Below are 18,860 nucleotides of genomic sequence, written 5' to 3'. Positions count from 1 at the left end.
TAAATCTGGTCCCAGGGTTGTCACGACACTAGCAAGAGTCAACCCAAAGCCTAGAAATTTGCTACCTAGAAAACGTTAAATATCACAAAAAAAACCACTAACAATTCCTTGGGATCTTTTATGCTCACCCATTCAATAAAAATACCTTCGACAATTTTACCTGTAATCTAAGTTTTGTATAAAAAAATAAAAGCAAATTAGAAAAAAATAAAGCAAAAAAAATAAATCAATTTTGTATTAGAAAAATTAAAGCAAATTCAGGCCCCTAAATTATCTTGCATTGAATCTTGTTGTATATTTATAATTCACAGAATTCTGCTAATCCTAATTCTACTGTGCAAAGTATTTACATTTTTGCAAAAATAAAGAGATTTATTTTATGGCTGACAACTTACTAGAATCACCATGAAAAGAGATTTCCTTTGGCTGGGGCCCTTGCCCAAAACACGGTGTCTGTCTCTGTGAAATATATGAGTGTCGAAGGTGTATTAGCTTTTTTTGAAATTGCACGATTTTTGTAGAAATTTAATTTCGTATTATTGCATGCCGTATTGTTGTTCGTAAAGATTCTTTTTCATTCCAAAAATCAAATACTTTTGGGACAAAATATGGGCATGCAACAATCATAACTTATAAAACTATTTTATTATGATTGAAAATATATCTAGAGTTATTTCATTGAGAAATAATGCTAGATATATTTTCAATCATAATAAAGTTGCATAATTTTTTTCAATCACATTAAATAGTTTTTTTTCAAGTCAAATCTTTCCAAAAAAGGATATTTTTCAGCAAGCAATAACTGCTATTTGAAAATTTTCGTTTTTGTTAAATTTTTTATTTATAAAATAACGTATATTTTTCTTAGATTCTTTTTATTTTATTTCTATTGAAAATTAGTTCAAATTTGAAAAAAGTGACTACGCCGTTTATTTTTCCTCGTGATTTATCTATGGCCCTGTTAAACAGCTTACTTCAAATTTATTTACTTATGTTAGTCATTTTGTTCATATAAAATATATAAATATTTTTTTATATTATCAGGATACTATATGATCTTGCTACAGAAAGTAAGGGTGAGAATGTTACCTTCATGATTGGTGGATTCGAATGGGCTGGCCTGCCAGATCAAGGAAGTACCGAGAGCATGGACAGATTGAGTCCTGGCAGCTATGAGATTAAATACAGCATAGGAGAGGGAGATCCAGTTCTAATAAGAAGTGTATGTTTTTTTTAATTAATTTTGCCTAATCTTTTTAGTTTTTAATCTCAAATTTTTAAATTTTAAGCAAAACCAAACAGGAAATGATGTTTGGTGACATTGTGTTTTAAGTACACGTTTTAACGTGTGGGACGTGGCAAACTCCCCAGCAACAGTTATATTTATTAAATAGCATCAAGTCGTAGTGAATATTATAAAAAAAAATGATTAAATATCTTAATTAAATTATCCGTAAATTCAACTCCCTCTCCCAGATAAGTTCCAGTATTAAAATCTCCCTGCAAATTTGATGTTTTTTAAACGTTTCACTATATCTAGCAAGCTTATTTCTCTGAATTATAGGCTACACACGATCAATCTTTTCTCTACAAACACAGCCAATAATTCCTAATATTTCTGCAAATAAATATCGATGTTTCATTTAAGAAACTAATAAATTTTAAGTACTTACAGTTTTAAATATATACGAAGGCCACACTGCCTTTACATCATACAAAACAAGAGAAGATAACGAGGAAATTTGTGAAAACAGTGAATGCAATCTAAGCAGATATTTCAGCTATCTATTCAACGACGAAATACAATATAAAACAAACAAAAAAAATTCCTCAAAAAAATTCTTCAAAAAAATTCCAAAAAAATTTTTTGAATTGGTTTGTTTTCTTTTTATATTTTTTATATTGTATTGCACTGTCGCATCTATAGTCGAAATATTCGCTTAGCTTGTATTCACTGTGATGTTTACTGTCTTCAGTAATTCTTCTCTTGTTTTGTTCTTGCAATTTTATATTAATGAAACTAAAATAGAAGGCAGAATTATGTTTTGACTTAAAAGCGTTAATGCGTATCTCAATGATGGAATTTAGGAGTTGAGCAGATGTTTCTATTAGACAAGAAGAAAAACACTTAAAAAAAAAATAAAAAAATTTGTGTATATGCATTTTCTTCACGTTTTTAAGAGTCAGGCAAAATTGCGGAGGAAGGGTGTTCAACCCCCCTATCCTCCCTGAATAAAAAAATGATCCAGTAATGTTCCTGTAATTTCAGATGTTCGCAGTTTCCAGATAAACAACGCTTCGAGGTAAAATACCTTAAATAAAATGGCATCAAAAGTATTTTTTCAGAAGATTTTGTTTTCTTTAATTTGGGTTTATCTTGGTGATACATAATTTGCTGCAACTTCTGTAAATTGTTTCAGTCAATCTAATTGTTTATATTGAATCAGTTTTAACTGGTGTGTCCTACAAAGAAAGCCCACAGTCTCAGGTGGTTTTGAGAAACAAAATATAAGTAACAGGACAAATAATTAAAATTCAGAAAAATAGAGTATATATTTTACTTCATATTTTGCTTTAATTAATTTATTATTTTAATTTTTTTATAATTATTAAGCTCTCTCGCTACCAGGCAAGTGATGTTATTTAGTTAAAAAAACTAAAAAAAAACTAAAACATAAGGTCCCTTTTCAACTCGTGCCGAAAATGTTGACCAAAAAACGTTTGACGCCTAAAAGCTTCGATATGCAGGCCCTTACCATCCTTCCCCCTACGAAGGTTCCCAATTTACCCCAAAAATGTTGGTATTTTGTGTCAAGTTTTTTGCATCTATAAAATGTCTAAAATAGCTTAGGGGATTAGGGCTTAAATTCCAAAAGACATGTCCACAAGCTTTAATTTTTAACTCGGGTTGAAGGTGAGGTTCAGGAAGAACCAGATAATGAACCAGCTGTGTAAAATTTTAATATACAAAGATGAGAAATTCTGTCATTTAGGTATTCCTATAAAGAACTGAATTTTTAGGTATTTTTGACGAAATCTTGAAAGTAAAAAAGGAAACAAGGAAAAGGAAAGTAAAATAAAAAGGAAAAAAGGAAAAGTACTAAAAAGGGAAAAGAAAAGCAAAAAAAGCTTGTAATTTTTTGGAAGAGTATTGGAATAACTCTCTTCTAGAAATCGTTCTCTTCTAAAAATTATCATGGAAAAATTTTCAAAAAAATAATCTTCTAAAAAAAAGTGTATTTTAATAAAATACTGTTTTCTTAGGTATTTTAGACGGGATCTTGAAAGTTCAAATTAAAGCTTACAAAAGGAATAAAGGATAGTGCAAAAAGGAAATAAAGAAAGGTAAAGTAAAATATTGAAAGGGAAGTGACAAAGGGGAAAAGGAAAGTAGAAAATAAAAACTTGTATTTTTTGCAGAATCTTATTTAAAGCTCTCTTCTAGAAAGTATTCTCTTTTAAAAATCATCACAGTCACAATTATTTACTAGCACTTTTCACACTTTTCTTCTTTTTTCGTTCTTATTTCTTCTTTTTTACACTTTTCTTCTGTTTTTGTTTCACGCTTTTCTTTTACAATATTTACTCTTATTATCCTTTTTGTTGCCTCTTTTTTAGGAGGAGTTCTTAACTGGTGCTGTATATGAAGTAGTCATCGCATTTGACAACTCTAGTAAACCATTCATGTTGGTTCAAGAGCTGACAAAACCAAATTCAGTTTCAATTCTGTTGCTGATACCACAGTATGTTTTGATAACCATGGGGGAAGTTATGTTCTCACCCATTGGACTTCAGTTTTCCTTCACACAGGTAATTTATTTTAATTGGAGTTTTTTCTTACCATGGTAAATCTGACGTTTTTAATGTTTTGATAACAATGGGGGAAGTTATGTCCTCACCCATTGAACCTCAATTTTCCTTCAAACATTTTCCTTCAGTTATGTCCTCACCCATTGAACCTCAGTTTTCCTTCACACAGGTAATTTATTTTAATTGGAGTTTTTTCTTACCATGGTAAATCTGACATTTTTAATGTTTTGGTAACAATGGGGGAAGTTATGTCCTCACCCATTGAACCTCAATTTTCCTTCAAACAGGTAATTTATTTTAATTGGAGTTTTTTCTTACCATGGTAAATCTGAAATTTTTAATGTTTTGATACCAATGGGGGAAGTTATGTCCTCACCCATTGAACCTCAGTTTTCCTTCACACAGGTAATTTATTTTAATTGGAGTTTTTTCTTACCATGGTAAATCTGACGTTTTTAATGTTTTGATAACAATGGGGGAAGTTATGTCCTCACCCATTGAACCTCAATTTTCCTTCAAACAGGTAATTTATTTTAATTGGAGTTTTTTCTTACCATGGTAAATCTGAAATTTTTAATGTTTTGATACCAATGGGGGAAGTTATGTCCTCACCCATTGAACCTCAGTTTTCCTTCACACAGGCAATTTATTTTAATTGGAGTTTTTCTTACCATGGTAAATCTGACATTTGTAATGTTTTGGTAACAATGGGGGAAGTTATGTCCTCACCCATTGAGCCTCCGTTTTTCCTTCACACAGGTAATTTATTTTAATTGGAGTTTTTTCTTACCATGGTAAATCTGACGTTTTTAATGTTTTGATACCAATGGGGGAAGTTATGTCCTCACCCATTGAACCTCAATTTTCCTTCAAACGGGTATTTTTTTTTAATTGGAGTTTTTTCTTACCATGGTAACTCTGAATTTTTTAATGTTTTGATAACAATGGGGGAAGTTATGTCCTCACCCATTGAACCTCAGTTTTCCTTCACACAGGCAATTTATTTTAATTGGAGTTTTTCTTACCATGGTAAATCTGACATTTGTAATGTTTTGGTAACAATGGGGGAAGTTATGTCCTCACCCATTGAACCTCAGTTTTCCTTCATACGGGTAATTTATTTTAATTGGAGTTTTTTCTTACCATGGTAAATCTGACGTTATTAATGTCTTGATAAAAGTGTAGGAAGTTATGTCTTCACCCATTGAACCTCAGTTTTCCTTCACACCGGTAATTTATTCAAACTCTAGTGTTTCTCTTACCACGGTAATTATGATGTTATTGATTTACAAAACCCATAGTTACTTGATAGCCTAAATTGAAAAGTAACCAAAAATGTTGTTTTGATACGTGGCAGAGACATGTTTTTCCGGTATCAAGGGTGGCACTACCTACCCCTTGGTATTTTTATATTGTTTTCAAAGTGTTTGTTAATCAATATAATGATTATAAACAATCCATCGAATAATATCAACAAACGAAATAAGATGTTAAGATTTTATTTATTTATTTTTTTTATCAGAAAAGCTAAAAAAATTGAATTTAAATGAATGCTGTATAAATAAAAAAAACTTAAGCACAATGAAATTACTGATGGAATGAACAAATTTGTCAAAAATCTAAAAACTTACATGACATGTAAAACTAAATTACCTAACTAACTATACTCTATATACTATACTCTATACTCTAATAGGAACTAACTCTAAGCAAACTAAATTACAGTTTTTCTGGAAATAATTCCATTACAGTTTTTCAAAAAAAAAAACTTTTATTAAAACCCTTCCGAAACATCGATATTTTGTAACTGTCTCTGTAATTTCTTAAAGTTTAGTGAGAATTTTTAATAGAATTATAAGTAGTGGTGAATGGCTATCTTTATGGAAAGTGTAAACCTCTCTTTACTACACCTTTCTGGTGATGACTGGTTTACATTAATAAACATCTAAAGTTCGAATACTTGTATTGGTAAGCGAGTCGAGTCTTTCGGAGCTAATGGTTCTCATAAAAGGAGATACTACAAGAGCCTCTTTCTATAAACTATGTCTTTGTTATACAAAGCAAATACGAGACAAGAGCTTGACTGCATCAAGACAAGACAGGAACTAACTCTAAGCAAACTAAATTACAGTTTTTCTGGAAATAATTCCATTATAGTTTTTCTAAAAAAAAATATTCTGGAATGAATCGTCAACAAATCCGAATTCGTGGTTGAAGATTGACATTAATTGACAGTTGGTGAAAATTGACAACGTTGAATTATTGATAGTGTTCTTTAGGAAGAAGTAAATGTTGATAATGTTTGATCTAAAAAGTCACACTGAAAGATTACTTAACGTTGGTATGAATTTTAAAAACAGATTAATCTTATTAAAAAAAAATGTTCAATTAATTTTTGTTTAGTTTCACTTAGTTTAAGTTCCCGTTTATGTCCAGTTTGTTCAATAGCTTAACTTTTGCCGAAGCTGTTGTCTGAATTCAGGACCCTTCACAGGGGAATTCAGTGCTCTCCACTTGGCAATTCAGGGCCCAAGGATCGATCCCGGCTGCAGCAGGCTTTTTGGCTGGGCGATAGGCTTTTTGAGATACAAGTCGACAGGCTTGTTAAGATTGACTCAGCAATGTCAATTCGACGCCCTGTGCGTCAGCAATGACTCTGGAGGATCTTTATTTTATTGCTTATTTAAATATTTTATTTTTTATTTAATTAATTTGTTTTTATTTCATTTTTATTTAATTAGCTGCTAAAATTAGGATTTGTAGAGCATACTACATGAGTAGAGCAACTCTTGAAGGTGAAATTTGGAAGTTATACAATGTGTAATTTTTGTTCGTTTTGAGTTTGACCGTTAAACCTAACCCAGATAAATCGACCAGTAATACCTTCAGGAGTTGATACCTTTTTAATAAGATTAATATCTTTTTAAAATTCTGCATTTTAGATCAAACTATAAACATTAAGTGACTTTTTGATCAAACATTATCAGCGTTTACTTCTGCTTAAAGATCACTATCAATAAGTTAACGTTGTCATAATGTAAAAATCAGGCCTTGAAGGTGGAATTTGTGTGTTTCCCCTGAAAATTCCCTTTCCATGGAAAATTCTCCCCTTGCCAAATTCCCCCAGCAGAAAGTTTGTTCTCCCCTCTCCACCGAAAAATATATGCATACTTCCCAATAACAAATACTATACGTAAACAATGGACAAATTTTATAACTTAAAGACCTTGTCCCAGGTACTGTTGGGGGGTCATGTTATCTCAAAAGAAATAGCTATTGTGTCTTCAACTATGCTGAATATAAAAGCTATATGCTGAATAAATAAAATAGATATTTATTAAAAACATCTCTTCTACTCTCCTAAAATATTTTTGACAACAAAAAAAGCATATTCATTACAAAAATAAATTTATTAAAAGAATTATTAAATGATAAGCAATTGCAAAATATTCTTGATATATAATTTAATATAGAAAAGGAAATAAATTGCTTGAAATTTCAGATCAAGTTTTTGCCTAAAAAAAACATTAAAAACCAATAAACTCATTGAAAAAATATTATCAAAAATTTATAATTTACTAAATTTATTATTTAATTTGGTTATCTTAGTTTCACTGGAGTATTTGACCTTGATAACTTTCTTTTCGTCTTTAAAATTTCAGCTGAAAGTAAAATTGTGGAATAGCCTGTTGACCCTAGAGGATCACAGCACTGCTAGTCTTATGTCTGCTTACTATCCTCACTCCTCGGTGTAGCCATTCTCATTAGCGATCATTACACTTAACAGCAAGAGCATATCCAAGATTGTGGTCAGAGAGTGTGTGTGACAAAAAGAACTTAAAAAAACGTGAAAAACTGTTTATAGGCATTTTTGTTACATTTTACGAATCAGGCAACAAATTAGTTTTTATGGTAGGACTGATCAGGAACATTGTCAATTGGTGGCAAAATCTCTTACTGCATCTAAAGAAACACACCTTCAGACTTATTGTGGCGTCATCTATCTTTTATTTAAAATCTGATAGGCAGTGCTACGAATAGGATAGTAAATATAAAAGGAAGAATTCGCAGGGAAAACGTGCTATTGGGAAATTTCAGATAATTTAATTTCTTATATTCCATAGTTCTTTTTTCCGTCCGTGATATTTTGCCGACAATCTGATAAATGTTGTCGCCAAGAATCAAGAAATAATTTGGTTTTTTAAGGATTTTTATAAAATATTTAATTATTACTATCATTATAAATATTTAATTATTACTATTATTTTATCTTCCCTGTGAAATATTGAATTTAGTCACTGGTCTGCATCTATAAATTACACTAAAAGAACAAAATACTTATATTATTATAATATTATATTGATATTATATTATTAGATCCATTAGTTTCAAATCTGTCTATTGACCGAGTCAGCATTGACCTATTACTTGGATTGTTTATTTGAGAATGATTTAAACTTACTAAAAAAATTGAAAAAAACGTGCGCAATTTTAGCATAGAGGAATGCTGGCGGGGATTATACCGGCTGGCGGCACTTCATAAACTGGATGTTAAGCGGAGGATACGGTAAGGGGGGAATGTTAGATAAGGAGGGTAATGTTAGCAAAACGTGTATGGTGAGGATGGGTAAAGTACATATTAGTCTACCCGTCACTAATCAACTTTTTTTTTTAGATATTCAGGAAGTGGCCTTGATTCAATCTAAAACAATTCAGCAAAAATTTCCAACAACTATAAAAATTTCAAGTAAATTCCAACAATGTAGTCAAATAAACGAATCAAGCTGAATCATAACTATCGAATGATTTCAAACTTGTCATCTTTATCTTGAAACATAAAACCCCTAGGACTTGATAAAATGAACATACCAAAAGATTGCAGAGGGAACATTTGCCCTTGCAGACTTGCCGGGGAAATTCCAAGAAAAAAACCTGCGGAGGGAAATTTTGAACAAAAATTCAACAACAACAAAAATTTCGAGTAAGTTTCAACAATGCAACCCAGTAAATAAATCAAGCTGAATCACAGCTATTGAATGATATCAAAATTATCATCTTATATTGAAACATAAAAACCCTAGGACTGGAGAAAATGAAAATCCAAACACTTGCCTAGGAAAAATAACAGGGAACTTATCAAAATTGTCATCATACGTTGAAAGATAAACAATATATGATTGTATAGTAAATGGATGATTTACTATAATACAATATAGGAAAGAATCAAGCTGAATCACAGCTATTGAATGATATAAAAATTTTCATTTTATGTTGAAACATAAAAATCTTAGGAGTTCAGAAAAAGGACATACCAAAAGCTTGCAGAGGGAACCTTAGCTTAAAACTAATTAACCACCGACCCCTATTAAATGAAAATCTTCCCAAAGCCTAAAATAGCAGACGAGGAGTGGATAGTAATAATATGAATGATCGTTTTTACAGCATCAATGCTATAAAATTTTCACTGAGAAATGAAAGGTTTTTGACGTCTGATGTCGAAATTCTTATTATATTGAATTCTTATTAGACTCATGTATCCGTTCTAGCCAAGTGGATTGGTGCACTGGGTTTAGGATCCTTTGTCCGAGTGGACGAGGGTTCGAATCCTGGTGTACACAATTATTTGGTTTAGGACGTGGGTCAGTGGCGTGACTCTTAAGCTCAGCCAGAGTCGACCCAGCTTTAAATGGGTAACTGGAGAAGTATGGGGAATGTAAACAGGAAGGGTGTGTGAAAGTATAGGATGGTTAGCCCCCAACCCCCCACTGCACTTCCTGGCTGAAGGGCCAAGAAACGGAGATCAGTACCGCTGGTAGGGATTATAAGGTCCAATGCCTTATTCTTTACCTTTTTTTATTATATTGCTATGATCTATAATAGCACTTACTATATTGCTATATTCTTATTATGAAACAATATCTAATTCTTATTATATTAGTATATTTTATTTTATTATGTTCTTATTTATTTATTTATTAAAACCAGAATAAGGGCTGTATCAAGCTTGTCGCACTTATTATACTTATACTTATTATATTATATTTTTAGGCACCTGAGAGTATGAAGTCTTTGATTCAAGGCCTGTGGCAACTTACTGTTGCATTTGGAAATTTGATTGTGATTATTATTGCCGAGGCGAAGATTTTCCCTAAACAGGTAATTTGTTTATGTTTTGTATATTAAATGCTGTATAACTTAAGGGCATCGCATATACCATAAAACTTGCGTCGTGTACTAAAAAATCATTAATGTATATCTCAAAATGTTGAATTATACGATGTTACTTGGGTAACAAAATACCGAATAAAACTAATAAACTAAAAAACTAATAAAACTTATAAAATATTTTTTTAAATAAGTAACAATTAATGATTAGCTATTAAAAACATATGATAAATGCCAAAAAAACAGTATTATATTCTAAATTCTTTAGCTATATATGTTCCACATATTATTCAATAATTAATATATTGGGTAGTAGCCTGTTGGTCGAGAAAAAATTCGTCGTAAGGGTTATGTGGTCTCGTACCTGATACTTTTTGAATTAGAAAAGTATAAAAAATAGTCCTTTTTTACAATTACCCAAAATTTACAACATTCCTGAGGAATCACTCCCTTATACTCACTCCTCTTTTCATAAATAAAGAACTGTTAGAGAAAGCCGATAGAGGAAGTTTACTGCATGAACTTTATAATTCCTCAATTTTTATCTTTTTCGTGAAGTTATTTCACTATTTTGTGGATATTATTTTAAATTTCGTGTATTTATAATTTGGGATGTATAAATTCATAAAAAGTCATTGATTTAGTTTTTTCCTTAAGACGTTTTTCTTGGGCGTCAGTTTTGAATTTTTGAAACTCACTTGAAATAATCAGCATGTGTCCTACGGGACATATAATTGCCTTTGTGTCAGTACCAATTTTGAGTTTTGTTTGAATCGTTAAAGCGAACCTTGATTGCTTCGGCATAATTTGCAATTGCGAATGATTTGGCAAATGTTGGGGTGATTTTAATAGACAGAAAATAGGCAAAGTTTTTAATTTTTCTAATATTTTTGTCGATTTTGCTGAGTTTTTATTTCGCAATTTTTGATTTAGTGGATATCCGGGTTTAGCGGTAATTTACTCTGTACAGTACACTGTATAGACTTCAGGCTTGAGAAATGATTTTAAGGAGTCGAATCCCCTCAAATTAATATTAAATAAAAAAACACAAGTTTTTTTTTAACTGAAAGTATGGAGCAACAGTAAAACTTAAAACGATCAGAAATTATTCCGTATATGAAAAGGGCTGTCCTCTCCTCAACGTCTCGCTCTTTACGCTAAAGTTTTTTTTTATCGTTTTAAAAAAATAGAGCTGTGAGAAAGAGTCAAACTTTAGCATAAAGAGCGAGGCGTTGAGGAGAGGACAGCCCCTTTCATATACGGAATAATTTCTGTTCTTTTTAAGTTTTAATGTTGCTCCTTACTTTCAGTTAAAAAAAAAACTTGTTTTTTTTTTAATTTTTGAACGTTTTTGAATTAATGGCGGTTTTGATTATGGGAGGTTTTTGATGAAAGGGGCTGTCCATTCCTCAACTCCTTGCTCTTTACGCTAAAGTTTTTTGTTGTTTTAAAAAATAGAGTTATGAGAAAGAGTCTAACTTTAGCGTAAAGAGCGAGGCGTTGAGGAGGGGATAGCCCCTTTCATATACGGAATAGTTTCCGTTAGTTTTAAGTTTTAATGTTGCTCCTTACTGTCAATTAAAAAAAACTAGTTTTTTATTTATTAAAGTTCTAAACGTTTACGAATTAATGCTGGTTTTGATTTTGGCTCATCGTACATGAATAATTAAAAAAAAATGCATATTAATTTTACTTTTATTTGGTTTAATGGCTTTCTCGAAATTGTTTAATTTTATTTACGAACGTTTTTATTAGTAATAAATATACGTAACTTACGAATTAACTTACGTAACGAACTTCTATATCCATATATTTTAATACGTATATTAGGGGGTTCGCCCCCTAGTCAATACATCCCTCTTTACGCTAAAGTTCGAATAATGTTCCAATTCTTTAAAAAATTACTCCTTATTCGCAGAGGCCGTTAATTAGAATAAATAGCTCTTATCAAAGTACTAAAAAATCTTTGGCTTAAAGAGCAAGGTATTGACTAGGGGGCGAACCCAATCATATGGTTAATAATTTTTGTTCCTTTTAAGTTTTGATGTTGCTCCTTATTTTCAGTTGAAAAACTTGTTTATTTTTTTATTTAATTTCTGATCGTTTTTTTAAATAATACTGGGAAATCCGGATCCCCTTCATAGCAATGTCCCTTATCTCTTGAAAACTTCCTCCGTGGAAAGATCCTCCCACATAACCCCCAACCCCCCCCCTCTCCTACCAGGAAAAATCCCCCTTGAAAACGTCTGTATACTTCCCAATCACCAATACTATATGTAAACATTGGGTAAAGTTCATAACTTTCAGTCCTCCCCCGGGGACTTTGGGGGATTAAGTCATCCTAAAAGACATATTTATTATATTTTCGACCATGCTAAACAAAATGGTTATCTCAGAATTTTGATCGGGTGACTTTGGGAAAAAAATGAGCGTGCGAGGGGGCCTAGTTGCCCTCCATTTTTTGGGTTACTTAAAAAGGGCACTAGAACTTTTAATTTCCGTTTGAATGAGCCTCCCACGATATTCTAGGACCACTGGGTCGATACGATCACCGCTGGAAAAGAAAAAAACAAACAAACAAATAAACACGCATCCGTGATCTTTCTTCTGGCAAAAAATGCAAAATTCCACATTTTTGCAGATAGGAGCTTGATACCTCTGCAGTAGGGTTCTCTGATACGTTGAATCTGATGGTGTGATTTTCATTAAGGTTCTATAGCTTTTAGGTGGTCTTTTCCCCTTTTTTCGAAAATCAGCCAAATCTTCTCAGGCACGTAACTTTAGATGGGTATGACTAAACTTGATGAAACTTATATATTTTAAATCAGTATTAAGATCTGATTCTTTTGATGTATCTATTGGTATCAACATTCCGTTTTTTAGAGTTTTGGCTACTATTGAGCCGGGTCGCTCCTTACTTACAGATCGTTACCACGAACTGTTTGAAAAAAGAATCGAGAAATCAGGTTTGATGGGTAGGACTAAACTTGATGAAACTTATATATTTGAAATCAGTGATAAAATTTGATTCTTTTGATGTATCTATTGTCATCAAAATTCTGATTTTTGGAGTTTCGGTAACTATTGAGCCGGGTCGCTTCTTACTTACAGTTCGTTACCACGAACTGTTTGATATTTTACCTTGTCTTATTCTTTTTTGTCAACGTTTTACATTATCGCAAGTTTTTGAGTCAACCATTTTGGCATATATTAGGCTAGAATTTGCCATGGTTGAGAAGAATCAAGTGAAATTTAATTGAAAAATTTTCAAAAATGTCTTGAAACTACAATTTTTTTTTTTTTTTTTTAATTTCTGCTTTCATAATAATTAGAAATAGAGACAATCTTTTCAATGCGACCAATAACGCTATTATCTTCAAAGATAATTTTATTATGTTATTTAAAAGAAATCCTTCATATTTTCACTTGAGGGACGGAATGGAAAAAGGGCTTTGCGAAGCCCAAACATCAGAATAGCCCGTCAAAGGTTATAGAAGAATATGGTCCTATGTGCAGCATAATTGAATAAAAAGATTATTTCTAAGAGATCTTTTTCTTAGCCAATGAAATTCCCTTTAATTCTGGCCCGATAATTTTGTTCTCAGGCTCGAAGCAAAAAAAAAAATCGAATATTTGTCTTAAGGCTAATGTTCCCTCAGGAACAAGCGATTTTGCGACAAAATTTTAAGCCTGTCGATTTGCGAATATCGCTTGTCGATTTTGCGAAATGCACCAAAGGCTAAGATACCTATATCATTGGAATCATTAGTCTCAAATCCATTTATTCAAAGAGCCAGAATTATGGTTTACTTTGACTTTTTCTTGGAGGATCAAAACTTTCTTTAAAAAAAAGTAAGGAAATTGTTCCTTTTCCAATAATCTTCAACTATTACTCAACGTATTTTCAGTCTAAAACATTCAAACCAAATTTCAAAAATTTAATTCGGTAGAGTCTTCGCTGTGAATAATGGCAGAATTGTTGAAAGACAACAAAATTGTTGTATTGTTAAAATAGGTAAATTTGTCAAGGATTTATTTGTTAAATTAAAAGATGTAAAATTTTATTGAAAACGTTATATCATTAAATTAAAAATGTAAAAATTTTTTAAAATCGTTAAATTTGTTAAACGCTAGATCGCTAAATTAAAAAAATGTTAAATTTTGTAAATCTCTTAAACGTTGAATTCCTAAATTAAAAAGCGTTAGATTTTGCTAAAATATTTAAATTTGTTAAAAATTGTTTTTTTAAATCATAGGAGAGCAGAAAAAAAATACAACAAATTGCACAGGAGACATAAACGTTAATAAAAGACATTTTTGTTTTCACCAGCCGACGTGAAATCAAGCGACCAAAAGGAAGGTAGCAATCATCATAATTGTTAAATTACTAAATTAATTCAGTTTTCGTAAGAATACACTTACTAAATTACTAATTACAAAAATTTTAAGTTCTCCGAGATAAATCGGGGTTAGTTTAGCAATAACAGAACGCATATTACATTCTTAACTTTTTAACATTTGACTTTCATATTACTGTGCTAATAAGTTCGTCATCTTTTGTGTATATATTGTGCATATTACGCGATATATTGTGTCTCTTTTTATGCACATATTCTCTATTTTGTGCATATACATTCAAGAATTTGATCTAGTGCAGCCGCTCTATGTAAGTCAACTAGAGAGTTGAAACTATCCTCTTGCTCCTTATTTGCCAACTTCCTTTCCCTCCTTAAAATGTGGAAGAGATTAGAACGGCAGAAAGACGGATCTTTTTAGCCAATTTAATGAGCCGTCCTAGCCGAGTTAGCCGTCCTAGCCGAGTGGTTAGCACGCTAGACTTGAAATCCTTTGTCTGTGAGGACGAGGGTTCGAGTCCTGGTGTAGCTGGTTACTTGGTCAGGAATAGAGGGCATTGGCATAACTCTAAGCTCACCCAGAGTCAACCCAGTTCTAAATTAGTAGCGAAATCAGGGGAATGTAAACAGCGAAAATACGGGATATCTGGTCTCCAGAGCCCCATTGCACTTCATGGCTTAAGTGCCATGAAACGAAGATTAGCACCTCTGGTAGGGACTGCTTGTCCAGTGCCATTTTTTACCGTTATTCACTTTTTAGCTTTTTTTTACCAATGTAATGACCATTGTACCCTTTTCAGTCAGATGAGTTCTTCTTGTTTGCTGGTTTGATGTTTGTCGACATGATTATCTTGGCTATACTCGCCTGGCGCTATAAGTACAAAGAAACACCTGACAGCAGCAACAATGAAAAAAAGAAATCCATATCAGACTCGAGCGACAACGAAAGTATAGGAGACGAAGGTCGTGAACAAGACACTGGAATGTAAGAAAAACATTTGCCCGCATTTTATAACAAGTGCTTTATTTTTATACGGAATTTTAATTTTATGACATTCAATAAAATTTATTAAGTAAATACAAACCCTGCCTCGATTTTTTTTTTAGGTATATATGAATAGATATAATTTAGAAATACTAAAAAGAAATCCTCTGATAGGTATAAATTGGCCATGCCAACATTTTTGGCCATCTTAAAGGGCTGATCAATTAAAGTGTTCGTTATAATTTGTTTTATTTTTTATTATTAACTCGATTTCCTCAACTCATCGGTTTGATCCATAACATTTGTTACATTTGTGAGCCATTTTTTGACCACTTTCAAATGTTCAGTTACTTCTAATTTTTATCAATGTACGCACTTGCAATGACAGAGAAAAAAAATAAAAATCCTCCCCTCTCGTATACTCCCCCCCCCCCTGTTTGAAAAAAACAAGATAAACGAGTGGTTGGGCACAGAAAAAAATATAGAAAAAACACTAAAATAGAAAACTTGATAGCACAGATGTAAGAACACTTACCTGTGGCCGAGGTAACTTAGTTTTCAATCTTAGATATGACAAGCTCTCGTCGTAGAGAAGGCTAAATGCTCTTTAGTCTCAGAGAAGACTAAAAAGTTGAAAATTATAAATATGTATTTTTTAGCTTGTTTTCAAAAATGGACTCAGAAGAAGAAATTTTCTTGAGAATCCATGAATATAAGTGAAAATCAAGGTTGTAGAACAGATTGAGCTTTTTTACTTCGTCTTCCTCAACTCAACGAGTTTGTTCATTTAGGCATTCTTAACTTAGATTAATATGATATCTATGCTATGTAAATCCAATGCGTTTTGCGCCCCTTGTTTTCACTTATATCCATAAATTCTCGATGAAAAAAAAATACTTCTAATTTTTTAGTCCATTTTGAAAACGAATTTAAAAATATCGTTTTTCGTCGGTTAAGATGGAAACTAAAAGAGAAAAACTCAATTATAAATTTTAGAAGGTTTCCTTAGGCTCATTCGTGGGGTTAAAAAGAAGTAATGTTAGTGATAATTCGCTCAGTTTTGAATTGGAGTCAAAACTAGGGCTCGAACGATATACCGGCCGATATTAGGGTCAGTGTCATTATCGGATATCGGAAAAAAATATCGATTATCGGTTGATAAATTTTTATCAACCGCACCAGATTTCCTCAGGGAATTTTCGCTTGTTCAGTCTTCGGGGATGGAGTCACCAGCTTAGTCTGATCATGGTGGGGAGAGTGATTCAAATGGAGTCAAAGTATATATTTCTATATAATACTTGTCAATACACACATGGTGCAGCAATGTTCGAAACGTGACTCCAAGAACGTGTATCTTCTATCAAAACTTTCAAAAAGAATACAATAAACCTTGCATACCTGTTTAATGAATGTTCACTTGCGTGGGTAGAAAATGCAAGATTCAGTCGGTTTAAACCGTGATATCCAGTCTGGAGCGCAGCTAAGGCAGAGAGAGGGTGTTATAAGGTGAGGAGGGGTTCAAAAGTATCACCGCCCGTACCAGTACCTTGCGAATTTAGCTTGTGTGTCCATACTTTTCGGTATACTGGACCATTTTGTCGACACATTCTTTAAATCTCTCATCTAAACTTAAAACTTAAGCTTTACCCCTGTCTTCAGTCTTCAGCCTATCATGAATTCATCAGTAAGAGACCATATCATATGAATGTAAAGTAAAGTTTTCACAATAATAATTGAATGATTAAAATTCAAAGTCCCGCTATCGAAATTTGGGTTTTGAATAATCAATTTCAATAAATATCTTACGCTTCATTCAATCAGATTTTCACGTATTTGAGTTTATGTAACTAAACCGACTTCTCTGATTACTTTTTGTTCTTGTTCGTCACTTCCGTAAATATCCGCCATTTCTTTTGTGTGCTCAGAAGCTGCAGATCAGAAAGAGAACGAAAATCAAAGAATTCTTGCAAATGGCCTAATTTTTGGAATCCCCAGTGATTTTTTTGAGGCTGTTCTTTGGTGTGTAACAGACGAGGAGAAACAAGTGAGTATGAATGTGGGAAGATAATGAGGGGGGGGGGGTTAAAATTTAGGTAAGGATTTTTCCGGAGGGGAAATTATCGGCAAATTATATCGGTACGATACTGATATATCGGTATCAATCATCTCAAAAATCCATATCAGTTAGGCCCTACTCATAACCCACTGGAATTAAAGTGTTTTATAAATAAATCTCTCTCTGCATTCAAAATATGGATTGTGTTATCCTTGACCTTACACCTTCAAAATAGGATATAAGCTTGTGTGAGTCTAGTCCTAGCCCGCTGAGTCTCTTCTGCCACTGAACTTCGAACTTGGCCATCGTTATCGCCATTTGCCATCGAAGTTAGCAGCATTACAGGACTGAAAACTAGCCTTCTCAAAATAGTTACTCGGTAGTGTTCGTTATGGGGTTCGTTGATGTCTGACCTATGATGTGTAGTAAAATAGTTCATCCGGTTTTGTAATTTCATAGGTCATCCAAAAACACAAAGTAATTGATTTCTGGATTTATATTTTATTAATTAAAACTCGAGCATAAATTCTTATCTATCCAAGCATATTCTGCCAGTGAAGATGTTAAAAGTGGAATAGCCAAGGCCCTGTTTTTTCATAGATGAAAAAAACTTGGAAGAATAGGAAGATAAGTCTGTAAACTAAAATTAGAATATTAGAAGCTGCAGTGATGACAGTGGTCAAATACAGTTCTGAAACATGGGCGTTCCAAAAAAACGGAGGAAGATTTGCTATAAATTTTCAAGAGAAATTGCTTACGGACTGCTTTTATTCAAGCAGGTATCCAGGATTTTCTTTCGGGGGAGGGGGGGGGTTCCCGATTTTTTTTTTAATACCATCTTTTTTCTGGTAGGGTTTTGTCTTTACAGGTATTTTTTAGACTAATTTTCGACTCGGTCAAAAATTTCGGGGGGGGGGGACCGGGTAGCCCCCTCCCCCTGGATACGGCTTTGGGTACCCGAATGAGTGACTGATCTCAAACAGTAGACTGTACGAAAAACTTGGTTCAATCCCGCTTTCTTATGCTGTAATGAGAGAGAGGTCGAAATGGCTAGGGCACGTTCTGCTGATGAAGGATGACTGATTGTTCATTTCAGCCAACCGTATAGGGCTAAACGAAAAGCAGGTCGTCTTCGGTAGAGATGGGAGGATGTCATAAGGAAAGATTCAAGGAAAATGGGAACTTCCTGGGAGGGTGTAAAAAGGGAGGCTTTACATAGATTGAAATGGTGGAGGAGCGTGCATAGCTGTGTTGGCCTCAGGCGGCTTGGTGGGGCGTTAAGTTGTTAGTAGTAGTAGCACATTCTGCCTCTGAACAGATTAAAATAAACATTAATTTTTATGCTCGTAAAATTTATGCTTAATTTAAGTTTCGTATTGACGTTGCTGGACTTTCTGAGACCAGGCTTACTGGTTCTGGGACTTTGAAAACTGAGATTTACCACATCTTGTATTCCGTACTTGACACTAGAAAAGAAGCAGGTGTCGCA

General features: G+C 32.7%; 1 protein-coding gene across 3 annotated transcripts in view; it reads left to right on the top strand.

The window, feature by feature from the left end:
• The window catches only part of LOC148946368 (solute carrier family 15 member 2-like), a 66,180-nt gene extending 50,766 nt beyond the window's left edge, over positions 1-15,414 (top strand). For all 3 annotated transcript variants that reach the window (XM_089098411.1, XM_089098410.1, XM_089098412.1), the window contains 4 exons: positions 1,045-1,222; positions 3,619-3,810; positions 9,859-9,966; positions 15,131-15,414. In XM_089098411.1, the coding sequence (XP_088954537.1) occupies positions 1,045-1,222; positions 3,619-3,810; positions 9,859-9,966; positions 15,131-15,319 (667 nt within the window). In that variant the 3' untranslated portion in view covers positions 15,320-15,414. The remainder of the gene's footprint in view (positions 1-1,044; positions 1,223-3,618; positions 3,811-9,858; positions 9,967-15,130) is intronic.
• Positions 15,415-18,860: the final 3,446 nt, after the last annotated feature.

The sequence above is a fragment of the Artemia sp. Qi Xiang Cuo genome, chromosome 12, assembly GCF_049724085.1.
Source record: "Artemia sp. Qi Xiang Cuo chromosome 12, ASM4972408v1, whole genome shotgun sequence".
NCBI lineage: Eukaryota > Metazoa > Arthropoda > Branchiopoda > Anostraca > Artemiidae > Artemia > Artemia sp. Qi Xiang Cuo.
Note: the sequence above shows the minus strand (reverse complement) of the source record. Positions and strands in the feature narration are given on the sequence as shown.